General features: G+C 37.7%; 1 protein-coding gene across 1 annotated transcript in view; it reads left to right on the top strand.

The window, feature by feature from the left end:
• Nucleotides 1-23,987, top strand: part of man1a1 (mannosidase, alpha, class 1A, member 1) — a 111,559-nt gene that overhangs the window by 31,046 nt on the left and 56,526 nt on the right. Inside the window, exons 3-4 of the mRNA XM_081379569.1 lie at nucleotides 5,747-5,862; nucleotides 15,055-15,135. Of these exons, the coding sequence (XP_081235695.1) occupies nucleotides 5,747-5,862; nucleotides 15,055-15,135 (197 nt within the window). The remainder of the gene's footprint in view (nucleotides 1-5,746; nucleotides 5,863-15,054; nucleotides 15,136-23,987) is intronic.

Raw genomic sequence — 23,987 nt, 5'->3', positions numbered from 1 at the left:
ATCACAAAATACATTTGATACTTTTATTAGCTGTAAAATTGTGTGATGGTCATAATTTGTGGAAACATATTTAATAATTATTTTCACATTCCTGAATATTTATCAAAGTAACCATAGTTTTAAAAATGTTACCTTTTCATGATGGATTTTCAGTTCAGATTTTTTTTTTATATGTTAGCGTGCTGGATGGACGTGTTGTATTGTCTTTTGCAGTGGCTCAATTATTATTATTATTATTATTTTTTTTTTTTTATAAAGCAAATCCGTGTTTTGTGTGATTGGCCCCTAAAACCTCCGGGCAGCTTTTTCCAGTCAAGTTCCAAGTTTAGCTTAAATCCTGTATTTTTCATGCTTGCTCAGTTAATGTGCATGCATTTTAGAGTAAATAACAGTCAGTGTCGCTATGAAAAAGACGAGTTGTTCTTTTAAATGTAGACCGCACCTGCCATATTGTGTGCAGCCATTTCTCCCATTCATTTTTATACGAGTGAACAGTCTCCTGCTTTTATAATGTCTCCGATTTTAATGTGAAAAAAAGTTGCAATCTGTTAGTTTTCCTAGAAATCAACCTCTGAGACCTAAAATATCCCATAGTTGAAGAAACTCCCATCTGTTTTTAAGAGGATGATGATTATGCTTGCAGTGTTTTTCTTCTGCCAGTTGGCTGCCGACTGGCGAGCACAAATTGGAGCATCTTTGGTACTAAATGGTTTGATGCTTTTAGGATGCAGCAGCCAGCTTTGTTGCAGCGGTGTTTGCACGTTCAGCCATGAATATCCTCCAGTCTGAATTGTACCACAATCATGGCATTGTTGTGATGGCCATTGGCTTGTTTCATCTGCGTTTGTTGCCTGAAGAAACTCATCGTCCAGTGTCACAGCAGGCTCTAGGAGTTCCCGCTGCTTGGAGATGTGCTTACAAACAACTTCTTGCTGAGCAAGACGAGTCTTCTTGTTTCAACTGTAATCACCAGTCTAATCTTATTTTTGAAGTGATGTATTTTGCTTTAGAAGCACTGACTAGAGATTGTGTCAGTCCTCAGAGTTCACTGATAACGTCTGTTTATATATTTTCATCATTACAACAGTCACTAGAGGAGGTAATGTTTCACTGTGTGTATTCAGTTGTGGCAGTACCCTGCTGCTGTATCTACAACCCAGCAGCAAAACTATTTATTATTATTTTAGCTTTTTTTGTTGTGAGCTTGCAGCCTGAATTGAATATATTGAGAACCACAGGACATAGGAAAATAAAGGACAATAAATAAACTATACAACTTTGTTGTTCTCACTGGTTGCATGCACAAACAAATGAACAGCAAAATCAGTGATGTCTGGTTTGTGAGACGATTGCTGGTTCTTTTTTAAAAAAAAATGTAGCAAGATTTTTTGGAATAGACATGGAAGAAGTGAGTCAGAGAATCTTTTTGGATCGATTATGGAGTCAACTGACTCATTGGACTGCATTTTTTATTTTTTTTTTTATGAAATTTGCCAATAATCAACTATTATGTGCTAAATATTTTATATATTAACTTTCAATTTGTATGACAGCGGGTAGGGTTTTCCTGAAATCAATAGCAATTTTATTTTATTATTTATTTACATTTCTCAATGCTATTTTTTAATATGTATCTATGTATTTAATATTAATATAAATATGAGCAAATGAAGTAATCAGATGTAAATTGAAACTGCTTAAATCGACATATTCTTGACTCATGTTCATACTATTTAAATACTTATTCAGTGCTGTTGGAGTTTGACTGAGAATTTATTAGCTTCATAGGCTTTTAGGCTTTGTGTCCCATGTTTTATTATTTTCCATGGTGTCAAATGTTCATTTCTTTTCAAAATGCCCTGCCAGATAATGTTCTCTGAATTGCTGTCCAGTATCTGTCTGCCCAGAATAAACAGGCAGGATTGTACCACCTTGCAGATGCTGCCAATGTCAATTCCCTGCCAAATATCTCTGGAGGTCAACCTTCATTTCGATAATACCGTTTCCAGGAGGTTCTCTTCTGGTAATGGCTTTCTTTCAGATCCCAAATGAGCGACCATCTGTTATACAGGCCTTGCTGAGATGAGCTCCAACACGTGATGTTACCGTCAAACATTAAGTATCTTGTTTGTTTTTTCCCTGCTTTAGAATGGCTAGTTGTTGGTCTCGTTGATTAAACCATTGCATGCAGTGGGGTGGAAGATGGTTCAATAGTTGATTGTAATTTCGACGTTGGATTGTTATCGTCTTCGATCCACAACCTTCTCAAGGGGTAAAGCGTTGATAAGATCAAGTCTTTGTATTGAAAGACAAGCAGGCTGGTATCCTATCACCTCTAACCTAAGGGTCACAACATGCTCTCATCAGGTTCAGCAATGATTCATGATTGTGGATGGCTTTATCAGGTCATTAAGTACCTGGATTGTAATTTACCAGTGTAATTGGAATTGATAAGGTCTGTGTATAGTGCCTAAGAGTCTCTCCTAAACCTGTGCAGTGGACTTCCCTGCGGATAAGATTGTATGTTCCTGATTCGGGTCAGCATTCAGAGGGTAAAACCAGTCACGTAGGGGAAAAGCTTTTGGGACGTGAATGTCTAACCGAGGGCTGTATTGGAAAGCTACATAGTGAAGTGATTTATGACCTTCTCACACTTCCTCACTGGGGTTTTCGCCCTCAAGGGCCTGTTTGCAGTGCACAAATATGCTGTCCTTTCACCTACAGTGCAGTTTCTGCCTTGAAGGAGATTTTGATTTGCGTCGTCTCTGCATAGAACACCAATATTTGCTTACTCTTTGCATCTTATTTCAACTGTGTGCGCGGAGTATTGTGTTTAAGGTGTATGGAAATCATTGGCTTAAGCAGAATGTAAAGAAGCTGTCAAAAGTTGGTTACATTGGATACACTAGTGCAGTCATAGCCATGCTGATTCTGATATCTTTACAACTTGCCACAGAGAAAGCTAGATGCTGATGTAATTTTTTACATTTATCAGGAAGAAATTGCACTGTTCATTGTTATACTGTGAACTTTATAGATTTTTTTTTCATTGATTTTTCGTTCTCTGTATGTACTGCATATAGATTTTTGTACTTTTACATTTGCGTATTAATGTAAAGATGTGTTTGTCATAAAAGGCAGGCAACTAGGAACTAGTGAACGTCTATGAAACCTACAAGTCGACCATATTAATACACGCATGCCTTTATTCTCTGCCTTCAGACTTTTCACCTTTACTTGTGAATGTTTTTGTACTCCGGTATTGTAGTTCAGCATGATACGGTCTCATCCTTGTCTGTTTTCCTGGCTTATACAAAGTGTAGCCTACAGTAACCAGTGATTTTGATTTAGGGAGTAGGGTTGTAAGATAGAAAAATGACTTTAAACCAAAGTAGTCTGAGTTGAAAAAGTCACGTTAGACCATAAAACGACATTTTATGACGGTGCAATTTAACAGCACAATGACTGTTCTGCCTAAAGAACAGTGTTCCTGTAGGAAGCAAGAGGGAGGTCGCTTTGCACATTTTTATGGTGTTTTGTCTGGTGTTCACCACATCCCATTTCCTGTTTCTTTTGACACCTCGTTGTGGTCCTCTTCTACTTGTGGATGAGCGGAAATGAGGGGGGCATGGCATGCTTGCGTCTCCCACATGCTTTAACCCCAACCGAGAGTCATTTCTCGTGTTTCTCCTGACAGAATTTTGGAAGAAAATTGGAAGTGAGATACACTTTTTTTTTTTTTTTTTTAAAGAAAAGTCAGAATTGCGAAAGTAAATACATCAGACATTATTTTTTCCTGTTCAAAAACTTCTCGCCGTCTAACTCCTGCAATAACTTCATAGCGTACTCTCTTGGGAGATTATTCGTCATTTCATTGGCTCTAGCAACAGTCAATGTGGAAAAGATGTGCGAGCGCTCTGCAGGAGGCGTTTGAGATGTTGCGTACATATATTGCACACAATAATTCTGTCATGTTGCGTCTTCAACTTCACTAGAAAGAGCCTGGGCTGTTAAATGAGGAACACAGCTGGTTGGCTGCTTTGAATTTGTTGAAGAGGGTTGCATGCAGTGCCTGACTAATAATTAAAGTACAAGAAACTGTCGCCCAACCTGCTGTGTTTGTAATCAGTACAAATGCAAAAACTACAACGAATGTCTTTTGTTGTTGTTGAGGAGTGTTCCAGTTACCATATGCTATTGTTTTCCTTCCCTTTCCCCACTTAAGTTGTGTTATATAACATCAGCACCCTAATTAGCTGCATTCTTTTTTCTTTTTATCATGTTGTCAGAGAATCTTGCTGAGTAATGCTGCCTTAAATGGTTGTGTGAAATGACCTAAAATAAGACCAATTAGTAGTTAAGGATTATTTTTTTTATTTGTATTATGGGGACAAAATGAAATCTGCAGCTTTAAATTAAAAACAGAAGTGTTGAAACCATGGCCAAGAGCACATGCTCCGAAACATAATGATCCTAATACTATTTCTCCCTCTTCTCCCGATCAATGGTTGTTGCTCTTTTTCTTTATTGTAATAAAATTAGAATTAGAATTGTTCTGAATTGCCAACAGTTCAAAGAGCTTGTGTCCAGGGTAAATGGAGTCTGAGAGATATTTACTTGCCCTCTTCCTCACTCTGCAAGAGTACAGATCCTTGAATGTGGGCATGGGGAGCACCAATAATCCTTTCAGCAGTCCGGACTGTCCGTTGTAGTCTTCTGATATCTGATTTGGTTGCTGAACCAATCCAACCGTTACTGAAGTGCAGAGTACAGACTCAATGACTACTGAATAAAACTGGGTAAGCAGTTAAAAGTAATTCAGATGAAGTAAAATATATTATTACAATGATAGCATTCTAAAATAATTAATGAATTAATAATTTAAAATATTTTTTTTTAAATAAAATGTATTTTATAAGAAATTAAACTATTCGAGAATGCATAAAAGTGAAGACAGAAATATTATTGTTTATTACTGTGGTTATTGTTTATACTACTACTACTACTACTACTACAAATAAAAGTAATAATAATAATAATAGCCATCAAATTGTTTTAAATTAACTAAAATAAATATTTTATTTTAATAATAATAATAATAATAATACACTACTAATATAGCATCAAATTGTTTTACAATTTAACTCAGATTTGTATTTTTATTTATTTTTATAGCAATAATACTATTTTTAGTATAAAAATATTACACACAACATTTTTTATATTGTATTATTTATATGATATAACATCTACATTTTAATGTGCAAACATGTTGCGGGTATTCAAGTCATCAGTGTCCCAGTGTTTAGTGGATCCATATTAGTGTTCTTGATAAACTGATTCACATCATATGAAACTAAGGAGTCCAAGTCTATGAAAGGCTAAATGTATTATGCAAACTGTATATCACCAGAGACTTATTGAGTGTTTCTTTTATCCAGGATGTTGTTTTCGTGTCATCCACTAAAATACATAAGTAATCTGACATGGCCTGATCTGTTCATCTTAACCTTGTCTTCTCTTTGAGGGTGTTGACTCGCAAGGTTTATATTTGTTGTAGTTGTGGTTTGTTTGCTCTCTAGACAAGATTTTACCTTAGGCAGGGAATTAGTGACCATATCTCAGAGGCTCTGAGTTCTTTATCATTGAGCTATCGGTTTTATTTCAAGCTACCGCTAGGCTCTGATCCTAGAGGCAATCCCACAGGAATTCTTCTCTAATGGTTTGTTGTCGTATTTATCCACAGGTAGTCTCAAAGGAGCCACCATTGTGGATGCACTGGACACGCTCTACATTATGGAGATGTATGACGAATTCGAGGCTGCTACTGAGTGGGTGGACAGGAACCTAGACTTTAACATGGTAAGACTCAAGCCTTTTATACTCATTTCTGATGATACAGTTGATTCTTATCCGTACAAATACTTCCTTGCTCTAAAATTTCCTCTGAATAATACAACAGAATCAGAATAATGACTAAATGATAAGGCTTTGAAAACGTGTCTGCGTCGTCTCCAGTGCTGACGGAGTGTCTACTAGCATCACCGCTTGTTAATCTGCCAATAAGACTCTGACTCACGACTCTGGTGTAATGTATGAGGAGACGCTCCTTATTCTCCAAGCTTCATAAACTATCTTCTGCATCATGCTTTCTCGCATTTTTTTCAGCAATACATTTTAATTCCAGACTCCCAGCCCCTGAACTTTTGATGGTTAACTTCATGATTTGCAGTTCAGTTCACATGTTTTCCTTGTTTTCCATGGGTCCTATCATGAGGAATCATTTTCTGTATGATATTTAAGAAGAAATGTTTTAAACGAACAGCTAAAATGTGTGATCTGATCGTTTTAGTATTAGCGCTTTTCCACTGCATGGTACGGTACGGCTCGGTTCGGTACGGCTCACTTATTCCGCATTTCCACTGCATGGTACGGTACGGTACGGCTCGCTTCGGCTCGCTTTAGATGGTACCACCTCTGTTGAGGTTCCAAGCGTACCGTACCGATACTAAAATGTGACGTGAAAACACTGCAGTATATTATATTATATTATATTATATTATATTATATTATATTATATTATATTATATTATATTATATTATATTATATTATATTATATTATATTATATTATATTATATTATATTATATTATTATATTATACTTATTCACACTTCTGTTCAAAAATATATTTAAAATATTTTTTTCTTTGAAAGGAAACATTAAATTGATCAAAATATAGAGGCCTAAATGTTAAAAATAAATATGTGAAAAAAAAAAAAAAAAGTATAATGGTTTTCACAAAAATATTAAGTGCAACTGTTTTCAACATTGATAATAATAAGAAAAGTTTCTTAACCAAATCAGCATATTAGAAACATATGAAAAATATTTGAAAAATCATGTGACTGCTGACAATTTAGCTTTGCCATCACAGGAATTAATTTATACATATATATGTATAAATGTATTAAATTAGAAAATTAAATTGCAGTATTTCACAATAAAACTGTTTTCACTGTATTTTTTGTCAACTAAAGTATATCTGCTATTTTCTGTTTTGAATGTGATATTTAAAGCTAGAATTATCAGCCTTTATGAACGTCAATAATACTTCAGTAATATGAGAAGTGCTGAACTATTACGTCTTCAGAACTGCACCCAGTAGGGAGAATAGAAGAACTGAGACCAGCACTGAAGGCATAAATCTGATTAATCATAAAGACAATGGATAAGTGAATAGTAAAAGGGAATCAGTACTTTATGCAGATCACTCTGGAAATCACTAAACCAAGTTAATGTACAAATTAAGACATGCAGGATAAAGTAGGCAAAAAATGATGCTTTGTTTGATGTGACTCTTTTAGGCATTTCATTAGACATTCTGCAGGGGTTTACATTTAGTTAAGCATCGGAAATTCTTCAGTACATCCTACCGCCTCAATTTAAGGCAAGAGAGAAGACTGTATCTGGGTCCAATGCTTTAATGAAGAGTGTTAAACAACTTTTAATTGAAAGGCTTTTCTTTCTACCCTCAAGCAATTCCAACAATGAAAGAGTCCACAAAAATCCCCTGTGAAACGGTTATTAATATTCAGCTTGTCTCTTGAATACTAAGCAACTCTTTTCGGATGCACAGAAGTGTTTTTTTTTTTAGTGGAATAATTGTAGCCATTGTAAGTTTAGTCATGCTGCTTTATTTGACCTCCACTATTATCCGGTTATCTTTGAGAAGCTAAAAGGTGTTTATCTAAGTAAAGGCTATCTGCAAATCAAGCTTACAATTATCATCCAGAGTATGGTTTCAGATCGGGTCAAAGATTTTCCCAAAGTGATCCAATCTCTTTGGCGACTCATTGATTATATATTAGGAGATATGATTAATCTTGTTTATCCTTGCACATAATCTCAGCATTTTATTTGTCTAGCATTTTTTGTTTGATCAGGTCATTCCTGAATCCTCATTACCACATTCAGTTGTTTTACAAGTTCTGATCAGATTGCTTTACAGAGAAATCTGACCCTGGAACTGAACTGAGGTGGCGAGCCACTTCACTGTATCAACAGCCCTGATCTCTCATCTTTTATGCTGTGGGATTCTTTTATTCCTGTAAAAGCCAGCATCATCGAAGGTCAGATTTACAGACTGCTGTAAAAGACCGCTGTGTTGCAATGACCACAAATCCCAACTGGACTCGAACCCGAGTGAGATAACCTTTCAGACAGAGACACTATACTGCTGAGGAATCGAAAAACCTCATCAAAAGCATATAAATAGAAAATCCCTTCCCTTTTTATAAGGATTACCAATCAGCGATATTAGATTCAGCACTCAAACACAGTGTGGCTTGTTGTGTCCATCCCTCTCCGTTCTCTCTAGTGCAGGCTCATCTGAAGTATGTACTGTACATTGCAATGTATGAACTGTATACACACCGATTCTTAATAAATCTGTCAAAGATATGCGGGCAAGAGAGTAGCTAATGATTTTCTTTCTCTCTTTTTTTTTTTTTATTAACATTAACAGCATAGACAACAGCAGGTTGGCCTATAGAGGCAGAAAGCAGTAACATTGGTTTTCAGCTTGAATGCCACAAAAAACTCACAAAACGCATCTAAAATGGGAAAGTTCCCTGAGATTGAATGAATAAATAGATTTGACTAGAAATCTGTGGTATATTTTTAAAGACTACCGACAGCTACAATTCATAGAAACAACTGGATCCAGGCAGCGAAAGATGGATTTGCAGTTATTTTGTCAATATGCAGAATTTTGGAGTAAAATCATACCCTATATATTGTATTGTTATATATTGTATTGACAACTCGTCAATTAAATATTTAGCATCGTATATTCTGCATATTTGGGTGTTTTTAAATAAACTGACAAAAAAACTATACAAGTTTTAGGGCTGGACGTTATGGTGATCACCCAGATTTAGACCTACCTATATTGTATTTAAAGCGTTCACAATCAAATTTGCTTTATGTATTTCCCCGGCATTGAAATCAGGCACATATAAATGTCAGGAAACACAATAACTGACTGTATGTCAATATCCACGGATCACTGGATCTTTGGTAAGTTGTAAGGAACACCATATCTAGTCCAACCTTTAGTTTAAACTGATAATCGTTCGTTTTACTCACGCTTCCGCAGTTTCGCCTATTAAATCCAGTCATGCAGCAGCTCTTTTGCCACTCTTTCCGGTTGGAGGGGCGTGTTCCGGCGGGAAAGTGGCGTCAATGTATACCCTCTATATGAGGCTGCTTTTACTTTTAGAACTTATGCATGGATCCAATATAATGGTAATTTCGCTGTTGACTTTCACTTTAAACATACTTGGCTGTGTTTATGTGAATACTCACCAAGATGGTCATTTAGACACATTAATGTGTGTATTTGACCATTCAAGCACAATAAGCTGGCAAAGTGAACTGAATTCAGAACTCATGGGCTTCGGATGTGCGCTACAGAAAGCCTCCTGTCAGAGCAGAATTCAGGTCTCTTTTGTAGTTTGTGCTTTTCATAAAACATCATCAAGCACGTCCTGCGCTTTCTTCTTATTCATCTTTTTTTTTTTTGCTGCTCTGTCGCATCCTGTTAAGCAGTTCTGCGCTACACAGATGTATTTACAAATGGATAAACTATATGGAAAAACCTCTCTTGATTGACATCGCCATATTGCCCAGCCCCACTCCGTGCCTCCCCTAACATGCTCTCGCGCCCCCCTGGGGAGGCGCACCCCAAACCCCTACATTAACATAAACAGTTTTGTTCGACATCTAGTCTGTATCATAACTGTGCTTCTGTCTGTTGCAGATGGATTTTATTTTTTAAATACGCATATCATTCTCTCTAAGCGTTTTCCACCCTTTTCTCATCAGTATCAGCGATTCGGTTGGCTTTATATTTTTCTAAGCGAAGCAAAGTCTTAGGCAGCTCTTTAATAATTGCAGAGTTTGTGGAGGTTGTGCATCGCTGCTTTTGCCTCTTCTAACTTTTACTGATTCCCTATTGACTTTGTACTTATTCATGTGTACAGGGAGAAGATTGCAGAAGTGAATCAGAAGTGAACTTCTGACATGTCTTGTGGAGGTTTTTGGGGTATTTTTGACCCATTTTTTTTGTTTTTACACATGAGTCTATATCCCTTATGCTGTGAATTTCTCAGGCTTTACCATTGGTTCAATAGTTACCATTGATTAACACAAAGTTCTATCCAGTTTTATGAAGAATTTTACAGTATTTACCTTTTTTCCCCCCATTAAATTTTTTTCTCCAAGTTGACATGTACAAGAAAGCCTTTGTCATGGTCTTTTTGTGCCAGTTCCTGACAGGTACCTCTATGACCTACAAAAGGGTTGAGCCATCATCCGGAAACATCTGGAGCCCTCTTGCAACTGGAACAATATAAGCATTTGAGAGGAGGCTCTCCATTGGGGCTTTTGCACTGAAGGACATTTTCATAGTTTTTATAACTATTGGTGGAAGTACAAGGTTTTTTGGCGTGTTGGCACTGCAGGAAACTGGGAACAAATTTAGTTACAGAATAGTTTACTTCAGAGTAGGGTCTAACTTAGCATAATAAGAACTACACTGATGTAAGTACGTTAATCAGTTGAACACATGCCATATGAAACATCCAGCCAACATTCTTAAAAACGTGTAAATGGTTTACTTCTACTTACTCCATGAACTAACTAAACAAACATGGAAAACCGCGATAGACAGCATTTACATGTCAAGTTGTTTTCTTATCTCAGCCTCTGATATGTAGAACTGCAAGTTGTCATAGGAGATTTCGTCTCTCAGCCTTGCTGGTTCAATTACACAACTTGTGTGTCTACATTCTGGGCCCTATCATACACCCGGCGCAATGCAGCGGCAGGCGTGACGCAAGTGTTTCTTGCTAGTTTCAGCCCGACGCAGTTATCATTTTCACGTTCTGCGCTGTTATTTAAATAGCAAATGCATTAAAAACGAGGTGTGTTCAGGCGCATTGTTGGCGCGTTGCTATTTTAAGGAAACAAGTGGACTGCACCATTGACCAACAAAAACCTGGTCTAAAGTCAATGGTGCAATATCTTTTTTGTTATTTAAAGGGCGCATTAGTAATGTGCCCCTATAGGGGGGTGCACAACGCGCGTACACTCTGCTTATTAAACACTCAGGGACGCGCAGCAGCACACAAACTAGCCAAATATTAAAAATGAAAGGATTACAATGTAAACGATTATTATTATGAACATAAAGATATGGTGGAATCTGGCTTATCCCGGAGATGGCGCTTTAACCTCGCACACAAGCTGATCTGTTTCCTCTCTGGAGAAGCGTTCAGTCTTTCCGCTGGCAAATTCCACTATGTAAATAGTCGCACAAGCGCAACTGGCTTTTAAAGGGAATGGGAGATGAGACTCTGGTTAGTTTATTTCACGTTATGCCCAAAACACACCCATTAATCATTAAAGGTCCCATGACATGCTATTTTTTGTAGGCTTTAATATAGGCCTTAGTGGTCCCTAGTACTGTATCTGAAATCTCTTCTCAAAAATCCAGCCTCGGTGCAGAATTATAGCCACTACAAGCCAGTCCCAGAATGAGCTTCCTTCAGACAGGCCGTTTCGGTGTCTGTAGCTTTAAATGTTAATGAGGAGGAGAAAGGCGGCGTAAGGTGGAGGGTGGGTGTGGCCTTGACCATCTTGCGCAACGGTACCGGTCCGTGCATGTTAACGTTGGATATAGCAATGGCACGAAGACACACAGTCGTTCAAGCATTTCAGTTTGACCCAGAATCTGATCCGGATGGAGAAGCAACAACTCAGCGGTTCCAGCAGGACATTTCCGAATGGTTAGTTTAAAATATTATGTCTGGATAGGGTACTTTATTCGGATGGTTTACAGTTATTATCATGTAGCTAACGCTAACCTACTGTTGCCTTTTCATGAGAGATCTGTAACATCTGTAATTTATCTTATTACAATTACATCATCAAGCTCTGCGATCTTGAAATGCGGATATCGCGCGCGCCGTATAACCAACAGGAAAACGGTTATCCAAATAGCAAAGAAGTGTACAACACTCGCGTTACAGTGTGTGTACTCACACACATAAACTGCATGGCTGCATAGCTAATGTGACAGCCACATTCTACGTGTAACAGTCTAGGCAAACATAAACAGTAAAGCAACACACTTATATATCATTAGTTGACTTACTGTTCCGAGGTGTGTAGCTGAGCCAAAGAGAGTGATCCAGACTTTAGTTTCAGACGTTCAGCAAGCCCAGCTCTGTATTAACCCTTCGGTGTTCATTTGTACATCCAATTATTGAGCAATTATTATGCTTCGCTCGCTCAAATGCCATGATGATATCTTTCGTGGACAAACTAAAATCGCGCACGCGCGTTCCTACTTCCTTCCTAGCTCATTTTCTCATGGGCGGAAAATATTCTCTGGGCGGGCAAAGCAGAGACAGGGGAGGTAACATTCCTCCTTATAACGTCACAAGGAGGAGATTCAAGATCAGCGCGATTGAGCTTCCATTTTCTCAAAGGCAGAGAAAGATAGCAAAAGCTCGATTTACACCGATTGAAATTTCTAGAAACTTGGGGACCATATACAGGCTAGGGGAACTCATATTAATGTTAAAAAACCTCAGAAAGTGAAAATTTCATGTCATGGGACCTTTAAGAGAATAGGGACAATCCTTTTAGACCATGCACAACGCACCGAATATTTTTCCCGTCGTTAAACTAGCAAAAGTGGATTCAGACACGCCCTAAGTGCATGTGCGCCGTGCGAATTAGACCATGCGCTTAGATCGTTAAAACAGGGGCCTCCATCTCTGTTATCACAAAACCTATAACACACCAAAAAAACAGCTCTGATCACGCGGTGTCCTCCATCCTCTAGTTGTTGATGTTGTTAAATGACGTTGCTGTTGGCCATCTTACGTCACTTTAGAGTTTCTACTGGTGTTGCGAATGCAACCAGGAAAATGGTCTTCAGGGAAAATGTAATTCTTGGCGGACCGCCCTGGTGGCTACAGTAGTTCCTATAGCTGAGTTCTTATCGGGTGCAAAAGCCCCCATAACACCCCTAACCACCCCTAGACATCAGCCATTTATCTTGCCCTGAACTGGATATTTACCAATGTGATGCAAGATATGTCTCTGCTGCACCACCTGTGCACCATTATGAAATTGTTTTGATAGTGTATGATAGCACTTTCCTATGCTAAGCAATAAGTGGGTCATTTATTGTTTGGTTGCCCAGAGACACAAATAATTCACCTCATGAACCGTCAGACAAGACCACAGATGTCTTGCTGTGGTCAGACTGTTTAACATCAAATGACAAAGGCTAAATGAGAATTGCGGTTTGGTTTCATGCCACAGGTGCCAGATTGGACTGAAATAATTTCAATCTGAAATATTGATGTAATATAATGTAAACCGTTCAGCTAAAACTGCTGTTTGGTTGAGGTCAGGTTTTTTTTTTTTTTTTTTTTTTTTTTTTTTATGTTATAAAACAGTTGTTCTCAAACTTTTGAGGTCTAGTATCACCTTTTTTCAAATTGCCACTCTGCACCAGCAAGAGAACATTACCTATACACAATGTAAACATGGGCTATGCATGAGTTTTAGGTGCACAAAGATATTTTGCAATTAGAATGAGAAATTAGAAATGAAACATAAACAAAAAAATTGTATTAAGGATTTTTATTGTTTTTATATATACTTAAATTAATTTACTATTATGTTGTTTTTAATATGTGACCCGTGCTGGAAAATTGAGTCGGAATGCGTACGGGATATGTACGTCAATTTTAGTTGAATTTGAGGTTTTCACAAAATAATTTGTTCATTTAGGCCCTCATCTAGCTATCCTAGTGCTCCAAATAGCAATTAAACATCTAAAAGTATCTTTATTTGTATGTTTTCTGAGAGGAGTACCTTTCCTTTGTCCATGAAAAATGCTGATTTCATATTGAATTCTCGATGGCATGAATCTGAACCAATGGAATGATTTTCATACTCATGCTGTTGTAAACAAAACGATCTTACTCGCACTGACTGAGACATTCGAAGCGTGCGCACAAACACACCTCAGACAGCGCGCGGTCCTGATATATAGGCTACACAGAATTGCAGTATTTCAAAATATCTGTCTTGGCGAGTATTCACGCAAACATTATCTGTTATGTCTTGTGAACTTTGGTTAATCGTTGGGAAAAAAACAAACATCTGATGTGTAACATTATATTAGATCCTATGTACCTATGTACAGATTCTGTACATAGGTCAGAATATATGCCGTCTGTTTCATTAATGTTAATCAAACAATTGTGGTATCATTTGAAAAAGTTGAAAATATATATTTTTTTTTTCTAAAGATATTTGGTTTTGACTTGGTTTGTGACAAATTTGGTGTTCTTACCAGGGATTTTAAGGGATTGTTGTTAGGTGATAGATGATTAAATACTGTAAATATCCAGGGTTGTACTGTTCCACCTGTCTTGAGAACCACTGGTATAAAATATATTTAATATAATATTGTTAGAGATGTAATAGTGGGATAAGTATTCTCTAATGCAGATAAATATGATGAAAGTATAAAATCAAAGAGGTTTTCTATTGAAATATTAGATTTTATCTATTTATTTAATTTGAAGATACTGTCTGGAGCATCCTCTCTTTATAGCTCTGTATCCTGTGAGTGATGTTTTTGTTCATGTAACATGCATTACAGTACCCCTTTACCCAGCATTCACGGTTTCTCAGATCTGCTGAAAATATCTGCACTCCGATTTCACTCTCCTGTGGGAGCTTGTTTGTATCTTTGCTCAATCCCAGCAGAGCTTTATCAGCTCTGTTGTATTGTTTCATTTCTTTGTTTTTGGTGTGTGAGGGTGAAGTGTGTTTGTAGTACACACACATTTTTTGTTTCCCCTCCTATTTTTACAGTCTGCAATTCAAGGTGAACCAGTCGCATTGTTTTTATGAGCTTAAATATTCACCTCTTTTGTTTTTCTGTGCTTTATTCCCTCAGAATGCCGAAATATCTGTCTTTGAAGTGAACATCCGTTTTGTCGGAGGCCTGCTGTCCGCCTATTATCTCTCAGGCAAAGAGGTATGTAAACCTGGAGTGTACAGATGGGGGTTTTTTTTCATGTTTTACCAGACTGAATGTGTGTTTATGGCCAAAGGATTTGATAGCAAGCTGGCTATAATTGACACGCTGCCTGAAGGAAGCTTGAAGCCTATAGCTGGCATTTGTTCTTGACTCCTACGCGTTTTAAGACACAGATTTCCTAAATCTTTGTATGCAACTGTTGGAAATCAGTGACATTTATAGTTGGCAGGGCACAACATACCACTCAGGAGAGCCACAGGGGCCTTAGGTCTGTCTTCTCCCGGTGGTCCGGCTGTTTGCCCGGTCGTTGAGCCAAGTCAAACAAATGCACACACACACACACACACACACACACACACACACACACACACACACACACACACACACACACACACACACACACACACACTCCGCCATCCCACTTAGAGGTCATTTGGAGATCCCAGTATATCCAAGAAGCTCTGTGCCCACTCTGATAAATTGAAAGCCTTTTTGAAACCAAAAAGATGTTGGACTCTCAAGCGTGACCTGAAGTACACACACAAAGCCCATTTCCAAGCCTTCATTGAATCAGGCTAATGCAGAACTTTGCTCATATTTCCGATCTCCTCTCCTGTAAATTAGATTTTCCTAGTAACGTCTGGCAGAATGTGAAGGATCTGATTCAAATCAAAAGAGTGGCATTTTCGGCTGATACTCAGGGCTTTCTCCTTGCGTCCCACAGCAAATGTGCTCTCAGTGATAGTATAAGCTTTCATTTGTGCGGTGCAGAACAGAGCTTTGTCCGGAGGGCGAATGGATCATTGTGTGAGCTTCATCAGGCCTCTACTTGTGTGGTTTTGTTGATGTAAGGCAGACCCTTCAGCAGAACAGCCGTCTCTCATCTACAGAATGACTCTACTAGCACAGAATGGCTGTAGTAGTGTTGCTGAAGGAAGTTGAGCTTCATTTTTCTACAGGATGAATGACTTGACAGACTGGTGTTTGTATGATGTTAAACAGTTGTTTTTGTATTTAATGCTTTTAAAGACTAGAATACACTACACTACCGTTCAAAATTTTGAATAAAAAAAAATAGTAATACTTTTATTTAGCAATGATGCATTGAATTGATCAAAAGTGACAGTAAAAAATAAATTATAATGTTACAAAATATTTCAGTTTCGAATGCTGCTGTTTTAACTTTCTATTCATATAAAGAACACTAAAAAAAAAAGCTAATATCTGTAATACTAATATTTTTTTACAATGCTTTGCACAGACCAAAATTCTTTGTCAGTATTTTTGTATAATGGTAAATTGTATGGACATAGCCATTGTTTCACAAGTTAGGGGGACATTTTTATTTAATTAAATTAATTTAATTGTAATGAAGTAGTATTATTTACTGTTGGACCATTTTTTGGAACTTTATCTAAGATAAATAGATATCGTCTCATTGAGACGTGGTCTGGGAACCACATGTTCATGTTCTCGTATTTGAGGCGTGGTTTACGAATGCCCAGAGCTGTTTATTGGGCGCTACGAATGTCTATCAAATGTGCCTGTACGTAGCTCATAGCCAATCGTTTCAATTATACCAGATAACGTATGTAGAGGGACAGAAATTCGACGAGGAAGAAGACTAAATAAACTTGCGTTCTAAACTACTTAGAACACTATCTAAGGCTGCATCGAAAGGTAACTTCGCGTCTGATGTCATGTTGGATCCGTAGATATAAACAAACTGCTTCGGTGTGTCACATAGACGTCGTCATCGTCTTGCTGCTCCCTCCCCGTTCTGTGATTGGTTCCCTTTTTGAGGGGAAAATCTGGTCCATGGTGTCCAGGCTGCCTAGCAGCGTGAATAAAATCGTGCAGCGCGCAAGGCAGCACGAGGAAACCCAGGCTATAAGATAAAAGCATTTATGACAAATGAATAAGCTTGGAATAATGCATTTCATTATTGCTCTCAAATGTAAATCACATAAAACCCTATAGCACGGTCTCTACAGTTGAAACATTATATTGACCCCCCCCCCAGCCCTACTGTGACCCTATTCATTTAATGAGACATGATCTCTTGTCATCCCTCACTGAGATTCAGATGTCGTATGTCGGGTTAAATAAGATGGGTGTGTCGAAATAAAATGCTCCCTGTATATAGTTCTTTGTCAAACATCGTTTCAGATAACAGTGGAGGTCTCCGCTATCTCTCTTGTTGTGAATAGTCTAACAGTGATATAAATCTTTGAACACTACATTATTGTTCTCTCAGCAAGACGCAAGCTTGTTTCATCACTATGTATTGACTAGGGAGGCACGGCATATGAAGCGGTTGAATACAAAGTGGCCAGCACACAGTCCAGGTTTCAAGCACAGCACTGATGAAAGTCCTTCAGAGTCGTAATCTCAGACACTCAGGATAATGAGACGCCCTCCTGCCTACCTTCATAATAATGTGTGCCCTGAACTGAGAAATGTTGATTAGAGGAGAGAGCCTTCAGGTAGCCGCTCACATTGTTAAACCACAGCAAGAGATCTTAGTAAATGTGTCTGGTTTTAAATTCTTACTGGGCTTTTGAAAATGTAATCTTTTGGAGACCAAACCCATTATAGGATTCTTCTAAGACCGAATGACTAAATCATCACTGGAGGAGGATGATTACATCATCGCCAATGCTTAGCTTTTCTTGGGAGGCATCAGATCGATATAGTTTCCGCGTTCTGCCAGGCAACATGGCCCGTTTCTCATCAGCCTTTTGAATGGCCGCATGCATATAACATAAAGATTCTAAATGGGTTTGGGTGGTGGAGGTGGTGTTAAAATTGAAAAGTGGCGTGATTTCTTCTCAAGCTAGTGACGGCTCCAGCGCCTTGGCTTGCACTCAAAGCAAGTCTCCGCTCTTTGATGAATCTTTCATCGTCTTGAGAGACAGCCTTCATGCTAATATCGCACATGCTCCCCAGAACGGGCGAAGCGAATGGCCGCATTCATAGATGGCTTCACAAGCTAATGTTGTTTGCTGTGATTTAGTCCTGCTGTGGGTTTCCACTCCTGAACGATGAGAGGATTAATCTCTGGCTGATTTATTCGTGCATTATTTACGCCCGGATGGTTTTCCGTCATTGACGTGAGCAGCCTGGGACAGAGCCACCTGTCAGAACACAGCACTTAACTCCTTAATGGATCACATATCGATTTTCATCTTTTTTTCCTTTTTTTTTTTTCTTGCTCTATAATTCATTTTACATAACCCCCGGCAAGCCCCATCTGTGGTGTAGATTTTTCTATACCTTGACAGAGATCAATGGATGCACAAATACTTATTTTCAGTCCAGCTTTATTATAGCTCATGCATTTTGTATGTTAAAAATAAAAACATGAACATGTATGTCCAGGCTGCTCTTTTCCATACAGTGAAATACAGTAAAAAAAATAAAATAAATTATAAACTTAAAAAAATATTTATTAAAATTGTCTGATTGAATAAATATACTGCTCTATTGTGAATCTGTGATTTGTAAATAAAGACTTGAAAGAAAGATTTGAAAAAGAGAGACTACGTGCCTGCATACATATATTCAAACGCACATATCTATAGACTAAACACGTAATATGCGTGCACTGTTTTCACAGATTCACGTTTTTGAAGTTTACACGTAGATAACGTTTTTCAAATGTTTTCAAAACCTGCACCTTGGAACCTATTTCAAAGTTTGCGTTCTCGAGCCACCAAACACCGTTGTCGTGTAAATGAACGGCCGTTTTCGGTTAGAACGGTGTCGTGTAAGCGGCCCCTAAGTTAATAACTAATGATCTTTGCGATGGAAGTGAATCAATCAAAAACGTACTTTAGCTGGACAATAACTTTTTCTGTTATTTTAATTTCCTATTATCACTGTAAATCTGCTTTGAAACATTCTATATTGTGAAGGTGACTTGACTTACTCTATTAATTAATATACATTTGTGTCAAATTGATGGTGATTGGATTGTGCCATTTGTGAATTGGTGATTTCGGTGCACCAGCAACTTCTAACACATTTCAGTTGCACTAGCGGGACAAATTGTTGGAGTCTGGGCTTTGACATGGATGCCCCGCTGATCTGAGGGACAAAAATGAGGCATGCCTAGGTGCTTTTATTGGTTGCGTGTTTACACTAAAACCATGTGACTAAGCCCTACTACCTCATTTTAGTTGGCAAGCAAATTCCAAACAATGGCGATCTGATAAAAGCCGCTTAAGCAACATGAACTCTGAAGCATTCGCTTGAGCTCTGCAGGCACGGCAAGGCTGGATAAATGATGCCGTCAGTGCTAATGATCATAACATCTGTTTCATCATAACTGCTGTCCAGACTTTCGTTCACACTCTCAGTCTTACTGCAGTAGTCTCCAAATATTCTTTCTGGAAGGATTTGAGGTGGGAACTCGGGTATTTCTCTGTATTGTGTCTCGGAGACTCAAACATATTACAGCCCATTAGCATTCCATGGGCCGATGGCTCGTTCTTGCCGTTATTTTTCCTGAATGATTAAAAATGCATTTGACTTGTTTACAGTAGGCAGATTAAATTAATCATCCTCACTCAGTCCACAGTCGTTTGTTTCTGTCAGGAGACATCTTTACTGTAAATACATGCAGCATTCTTTTAGTTCATTAAACAATACTGAATCCGCCGTATGCATCTTTAATGCCGGCATGCTGCGCTGAGTGACACGGCTATTGTGTACCATTCGCATAATGCAAACGCCATTCTTCACGACAACAAAGAGCTCTCAATGAGTTGTTTAATGCGCCATTTTCAATTACACTAATTTGCCCATTTCTTGCTTTCGGATTGTTCTCGGCACCGTTTTTTTACCGTGATGGAAGTCATATGCCTATTAACACCACGCCTGTTGCCAGCTGTGCTGAGCCGCCACAACAATTTGATTGCAACGAGCAGAGAAATGAAGCTTTAGAGAGCATCACATAAAGCAACATTACTTAGCCTTAAATGCATAATTTCTCTCTTGCTCTGAAGTAAATGACTTGTTTTCGGCTCATTCCTGTGAATACCCCAGACGCTCTGTGCACCTGTTATTAGCGAGAGATCTTCCCTCCACTGATAGAGCATGACAAGCAATTTCCTTCGTACAGTATGGGGCCCTACAACACGGGGCCTCATGTTGGCTTACAAAACAAGTGAGCTTCCAGTCGGGACCAGTCAGTGTAAATTGCGAAAGTTATTCTGTCCATACCTTAGCCCAGAATAAACACAGAACCTCACTGCAAAAAAATCTTTGAAGTCTTTCTTTTGAAACTCACAAGTTTGTGAAGTCTTCGGATGGCAGCCCCGTGGCCCCAGCATGCCTCTCACATTAACCTCAGAAACGTAAGCGCAGGTGGTAAGTGGTGATAAATGCAGGTTTATGTCTGTGATCTCGATCCGTCTCTCGTCGGGCTTCTTTCACAGGGTATGTTAGATGTAAAAGTGCAAAAAGCTCAGGCTGTCACTTATTTATCTCTAGGTTTCAGCACATCCGTCTCAACCGTAGCTCCACTAGATCTCTCACCGTCCCGTCATGCACCTCTCTTCTGTTTTAGTACATCCAGTAAAATCCACTAGTCTTAAATGTTCTTTGTACTTTCTTGAAGCCATACACACACCCGGCTAGCACCTTGACTTGATTGACATGGTGAATAAAAGGTTATTTTATTTTATTTTATTTTATTTTATTTTATTTTATTTTATTTTATTTTATTTTATTTTATTTGTTTATTTTATTTTTTATTTTAAGTTTGTGTGAGTATATGTATATTTATATATTATTTTATTAATTCATAACATTTTTCTACAGCTCAAGAATTTTTATTTATTTTTTTGTTTTGTTTAATTTCTTATTTTGAATTTAATTTTTATTTTTATAGATATTATTTTTATAGATTTTATTTAATTTATATATATATATATATATATATATATATATATATATATATATATATATATATATATATATATATATATATATATATATATATATATATATATATATATATATATATATATATATATATTATTATTATTATTATTATTATTATTATTATTATTATTATTATTATTATTATTATTATTATTATTATTATTATTATTATTATTATTATTATTATTATTATTATTATTATTATTATTATTATTATTATTATTATTATTATTATTATTATTATTATTATTATTATTATTATTATTATTATATTTTTTTTTTTTTTTTTTTTTTTTTTTTTATATCTGACAAGCGGGTGTAGTAGTGCTTTTGGAAATGTAGTTCACCTTTTTCCTCTAAAGAAAACTATTTCATCTAAGACTTTAAACTGACCCAACTCTTTCTGCATCTTCATAATAGATCTTAATCATTCCTGTCCATCAAGCGCTCTTTCAGAGCTTCCTCTTGTCTGTCAGCACTTCTGAAGTTTTCATTGCCGCAGTTCCTGCTTCTTCATATCCCGTCACGTGTCTTCAGCGTGTGTTTGTTGATTTGTGATTATGGCAGAAGAGTGTGGATTGTTATCCTTAGGAATTCACACTCTTCTGCCATAATCACAAATCACAGGCAGAGTGCCACTTGAGACGTGAGGTTTAATCAGGTAATGACCAGGTACGTCTGAGTTTTTCACCCACATAATGGCCTGTTTGTGTTGTTAATGTTGTGAGCTTGGTTGAGCAGTTAATCAGTGTTATAGCAGATGCTGATGTTCTTTAGCATACCCAGCCAATTAAATTTATTTTTTTGTACATTTGCACGGATGACTCACTGCTCCCCCTCTCTCATGGCCTTCTGGTTCCCATTGGACCAGCCTTTCCTACTATTAAAAGTAAGGCCAATTTATCTCCCGTCCCTAGAGTTACTTCCTTCAAATTCAACTCTGTGTTTTCACATTTCAGAAATATAAAACGGCGGCCATACTTAAAGAATATGACATTCCTTTCAACACACAAAGTGCTGGGAAAACATTAGACTCATATCTATTTGACAAGAATGGTCTATTTTTTATGAATTATGCTGTTCAGAACAGGCCTGGCAGAGAGAGAAGGCAAGAGAAGAAAGAACAGGCAGATGTCTCAGGAGGAAGCTGCACTCAGGCGTTGTGTTTATATCCGTCTTTGGTACATTTGAAGGGCTATCAGCACTGAGAGACGAGCTGCAGAACACAAGATGAAGAAAAGCCTTCACTGGCCTCCCTGGACTTGTATCAGATTGTAGTCTCATCGTGTTTCCATAGGCGACAGTTTGTCAGCCATGGGAATTCCTAATTGGGTTTTCTGTCATTGTTAATTAGCATTGATTAGATTTGATTTTTTTTCTAAATTTTTACTAACTAGCCTAATATCGAAACATTGCCGATTGATTTGTTATGCTATAATATTTCTTCCACACATTTTAGAGACAAGAGTCCTGGTGATTTATTTGAAGAATCTTTCATAGCTAAAATATCTGTTTAGACAAGACATGTGGTTCTGATGGCCAATTTACAACCATACAATTCAGGTCTGATTAGCCTGTTATTGTAAAGTGTGCTAAATATAAGCTTGCTTCAGGGAAAGACACTTCATATGACACAGTAATCACAGGAAAACTGTATTGACTGATACTAGAGAAAGAAAAATGCTGCAGCTTTCTAAATAACTATGAGGAGCATCAGGAACGCTGTGTGAGTCTGTACCTGAAAACCAAAAGTCCATTAACATGACAAATCAGTTAGTTCTGGTGAGGGGAAATGAAGGCCCACTTCATTTGGATGCTCAAAATATTCCAAGCAGTTTATATGAAAAAACATTCCTTTGTTTACCCTTTCCACAAATGGCTTGTCCGTCAAGCCACTTGACCTCTGAGTCTTCACGTTGATAAGGGCAAAATTTGCATTGGCAAACCTGTTTTCGTACGAGAAATGGCCAGCTTAGACTAGTAAATGTCTCATTCCTGTTGAGGAAATTGATTAAGTTATAGCCATTTGGTCCTGTATTTCAAATTTTCTCTACTACACATTTTTCTCCAGTGCTTATTGTGTTTTGCAGCATTGGGGTTTAAGGTCAGGCCCTAATGCTGAGACAGACCGTTGGAGGGATCAGACTCATTTCAGCCCTCACAGTTGAGCTGGACGGAGCTCAAATAAAGCTTTGCTAAGCTTCAATTTCACACTATATCACCAGCAACACAAACGCAATCAGAAATAAGTGGCCACTTGCTGGTTTTATTGAATTCTTTTCCATCGGTTGATGTTTTTGAGGTTCGTTTTTCAAGAAATTTTTAACACTGCATATATTCTGATTGCTTTCTAATATTCCCTGACTCTTCCAACCTGTTGCCATGCGAGATCGCTCGCAAATGCCCGGCTCTGCAGGTGGCCGTCTGGAGAGGTTGCAAGGTGAAGAGGTTTGCATTCAGAGTGTTTGGCCTGACTCTCCTCGCTCTGCAGGTGTCTGATTGGACATGAGCTGGCGCTCATTGAAGCGGAGAAGTGAACCGTTCACAGTTGGCCAAAGCTCTAATTCGAACATGCCGAATCCGGTCCTCCGGTTTTATTGTTTTTGTCTGCCTCTTATCGCATTTTATTCATGATTCACTGCTTAGATTTGCCCCCTCAGGCTTGGCACTGCTGTCAGGGTGTTTGTTTTGGCGAGAAAAACTGAGTTTCATCACAGCAACGCCGATCCTTCCCAGACATGTTCAACAAGGCAAGTCTTAAAAGCCACCTGTGTCTGACCATTACTGTCATGGCTTGCAGTGTCAACCTTCCATCTCTAAACAACATACCTCTAATTTACGTCAAAAATACAACCTGAAAACACATTAAGGCACTAGACAGACACATCCAGCTCTACTTC

The sequence above is a fragment of the Scardinius erythrophthalmus genome, assembly GCF_964197995.2.
Source record: "Scardinius erythrophthalmus genome assembly, chromosome: 11".
Classification (NCBI taxonomy): domain Eukaryota; kingdom Metazoa; phylum Chordata; class Actinopteri; order Cypriniformes; family Leuciscidae; genus Scardinius; species Scardinius erythrophthalmus.
The sequence above is the reverse complement of the archived record's forward strand: the minus strand, read 5'-3'. Positions and strand labels throughout refer to the sequence as shown.